At 54.8% G+C, this 3,633-nt stretch overlaps 2 protein-coding genes across 2 annotated transcripts; both read left to right on the forward strand.

Annotated features, from left to right (window-relative positions):
• Window positions 1–456: 456 nt before the first annotated feature.
• On the forward strand, window positions 457–1,536 carry VDBG_02968 (NADP-dependent alcohol dehydrogenase; the record flags this gene model as incomplete). The annotated part of the gene is made up of 1 exon (XM_003006783.1): window positions 457–1,536. One exon carries the CDS (start codon window positions 457–459, stop codon window positions 1,534–1,536), a length of 1,080 nt encoding a protein of 359 aa, XP_003006829.1.
• Window positions 1,537–2,120: 584 nt separating this feature from the next.
• On the forward strand, window positions 2,121–3,314 carry VDBG_02969 (conserved hypothetical protein; the record flags this gene model as incomplete). Its single annotated transcript, XM_003006784.1, has 3 exons — window positions 2,121–2,503; window positions 2,581–2,909; window positions 3,058–3,314. The coding sequence occupies 3 exons, from the start codon at window positions 2,121–2,123 to the stop codon at window positions 3,312–3,314; spliced, it is 969 nt and encodes a 322-aa protein (XP_003006830.1).
• Between the last annotated feature and the right edge of the window lie 319 nt (window positions 3,315–3,633).

The raw sequence follows: 3,633 nt of genomic DNA on the forward strand, positions 1-3,633 counted from the left end.
GCGAATGACCCGTCGGGGCCATATAACACCAGGGATAATAGCTGTCCGATTTCGTCATGGGATACAGCGCCAGCCGCGGACCAGAACCTCCACGGAATAATTGAATTTTCGGTCAGAGAATGCCCGGCATTCACCCATAGACACGAGGCCAGTGACGATGCTGTGAAAAGTGTGGGAAATAACCGAAAGCCCAAGGGAAAGTCGAAGACGTCATTAGAAATGGGTCGCAGCTTGGACGACCACGACGTGCAGGAACCAGAGACGATATGCCGTGATACCCATCAAAGGCCCTTCTTTTTCAGATAGAGATCTGTTTCTCCTTTATATAAGGCTTGTAGCTTGTGATGCCCATCAAGGTTGCCCACAAGCACAGCTACTGTTCATCCTGACATCCAGTCTTACGTCTCATCACTTATCCACCCCCCCAACCCCCCCAAGCACCTCGCCAAACACATCATGGGATATCCAGACACCTTCGAGGGCTTCTGCGTCGACAGCCCAAAGACTTGGACTGAGTTCTCCAAGCAAACCCTCACGCCCAAGCCCTTCACAGACGATGATGTCGACATTCAGATTGAGTGCTGCGGCGTCTGCGGCTCGGACGTCCACACCATCAACGGCGGCTGGGGTGAATTCAAGGGTCCACTCTGCGTCGGCCACGAGGTCGTAGGCAAGGCTGTCCGCGTCGGCAAGTCCGTACAGGACGTCAAGGAGGGCGACCGCGTCGGCGTCGGCGCCCAGGTCTGGTCGTGCCTCAAGTGCCCGCAGTGCAAGTCCCAGAACGAGAATTATTGCCCTCACATGGTCGACACATACAACTCAAAGTACGAGGACGGCAGCGACGCGCACGGCGGCTTCGCCTCGCACATTCGCGCACATTGGTACTTTGTCTTCCGCATCCCCGACGCCCTCGACTCGGCCGACGCAGCACCACTGCTATGCGCTGGGTTGACGACGTACTCCCCACTCGTACGCGCCGGTATCAAATCTGGCAACAAGGTCGCCGTCATCGGCATTGGCGGCCTCGGCCACCTCGGGTTGCAGTGGGCCAAGGCGTTGGGTGCAGAAGTGTACGCGCTGACGCACTCACCTAGCAAGGAGAAAGATGCTAGAGCGCTAGGGGCCGCGGGCGTCATCGACACCAACGAAAACGGCTGGGCCGACAAGTGGGCTTTCCAGTTCGATTTTGTCCTCAACTGCACGGATGCTGCCGACAAATTTGATCTGCCGACGTATCTGAGCATCCTAAACATTGGCGGCGAGTTTCACATGGTCGGTCTGGGTGACAAGCCGCTGCCGCAGATGCCGCCCAGCGCTTTTGCGAGCAATGCTGCCAAACTGACAGGCAGCCATATCGGCAATAGGCAGGAGATGCAAGCCATGTTGAAGCTAGCTGGCGACAAGAACATTACGCCCATGGTGGAGAAGCTTCCCCTGGGCGAGAAGGGGCTGAAGGAGGCTGTCGAGAGGGTTCAGGAGAATAATGTTCGGTACAGGTTTACCATGACCGACTTTGACAAGGTTTTCAAGGCTTGAGTTGAGGTATCGGATTAGTCTCGGAACGTAATGATCGGGCAGGCGTCTAGATGGAATCTATCTGCATACATTGTGGTACTGTGTTAGTTGATGTGAGCACATGAGCTCTGCCGTAAAGCGTGATATCAAGTTGATGTGCTAGGTTTCAACTAAACGTTGGACAAAAGGCTGCAACGATCAGTGACAAATATATTGTCCAGCACTTTGTGTCAACTTTTCCAAGTAACGAGCAATGCGGAAGTTGACCGTGCCCACCGGTACATTGGATAGGTAGATTGTGAGGACTTGTCTACTACAAGAGTCACATGTGTAGTACCATTGTACTCTTGGGCCACTAATAACGTGACCTGGGCTGTTGACTTTCATGAACGCGTCGAATATGCATTCAAACGTTCTTTCCCTTTTCAGAGACACGTGTAAGAGACACAAATGGAAAGCTCAACAATCAACTTACCCTCCAGTTCAAGCAGTGTGCCACAAATCTCAGGCAAGTGCTGACATAACTACGCACTCAAAGACAACCCTCCCATCGCCAAACGTGCACGCCAAAGCCCTCATCACCACAAACAAAGCATGTAACGAGAATGTCTGCAGACCACCCATTCGCAGCATACCACCAAGCTGGTGGCGCAGCTCAAGCTGAAGTCGCAATGACAACTGCGCCCCTGACCCATTACATCCAGGAAGCATACCATCAAGTCGACCCCTTTGACGAAGAGGCCCCCATTTTCCACGATGATCTGGAACACACGGTCGAGCCGCTACTTCGCCGTGGGTTCCGCAATACCATCATCCTGGCAGCAGGCGGATACAACCCGCCTCACTACGGCCACGCCGAGCTGCTCACCCACGTCTTACACCATGGCGGCGAAGATCTCAACATCATCGCCGCCATCATGATTCCCATCGACGACGCCCACCTTGAGCGAAAATTCAGCATTGCAGAGAACCCCATCATTCTGCCCAAGTCTTTGCGCGTCTCGCTCTGTCGGAATAGCCCCCTCATCCCAAACAACGTCTGGGTCTACGACCAGCCGGAGACAGAATGGCACGCCTTCCGCAGCCGCCTGGAGGCTTCAATCGTGTCCAGCGTTTCACCGTCGACTTCATGACGGCCGTCGGCCCCGATCATGTCTCCATCAGCTCAGTGCACAGCCCGGCCCGCTGGAACTGTTCCGAGACCATCGTCTCGGATGCCTGCCGGCCCGCAGATTTCGTGGCCGGGCATCACAAGAACCTCGTGCGCATCACAGCGTGCACTGATTGGCACCGGCTGAAACACATCAATCTCGGCAAAATCCGACGCTTGATCGAGGACAAGGCCGCACGCCGCTTCAACGATGCTCTCGTTATCGGGAGCGTGCCTCATGCTGGTGAGCTCCCCTTCCCCTCCCAAAGAAATGTCATCTAACCACAACACTGACGCCTCTACAGAACGCGAGCAGAGGGCTTATGTGGAGGAGAGGTTTTGCGATGCCGTTCTTGACCTGCGCGCCAATTAGGAGACGCGGTGCGGAACAGTCAAGGGTGTGCCCAAGCTCACGATCCGCTTTGTGCCGTGGACCGAAGGACAACGGAAGCCCAATGTGTCGTCAACGGACATTCGGAAACTTATTGTCAGCTGTGACGCGACTGAGCTCGGCTCGACGAAAGGGCTCGCCGGCAAGGCGCTCTGCCACGAGGAGCTTGTTCGATGGATTCTGCGTGAGCTGCCAGAGCGGGCGAAGATGAGCGCTGTGCCAGTCAAGGGAGAGAGTACAGTTGTCCATGCGTGGTAGGAAGCAGAAATAAAATGTGTTGATGGGGTGCTTGGAAGCGTAACACGGCATAGCTTTCATCGTTGGTTGACGACAAGACTTCTGGTGGAACAGCCTATTGCTCGAGGAGGTACTGGTAATTAGTAGCCGTCGGCAGAACTGTACAGGAAACAAGGACCTGAATCGTCTTCAACAGAAGAGATTTCGTTCACGATCATCCTGTCGTTCGTAGTGTTGTCTTGAGTATCTCACCAGTCTCTACAGAGGCTCAAGCAGGCCTTGAGACCTGAGTCGAAGGACGGTGATGTCGAAACAGAAGATCCGCCACAGGTGGCGCACG

This window comes from Verticillium alfalfae, genomic scaffold (genome assembly GCF_000150825.1).
Source record: "Verticillium alfalfae VaMs.102 supercont1.3 genomic scaffold, whole genome shotgun sequence".
Lineage (NCBI taxonomy): Eukaryota > Fungi > Ascomycota > Sordariomycetes > Glomerellales > Plectosphaerellaceae > Verticillium > Verticillium alfalfae.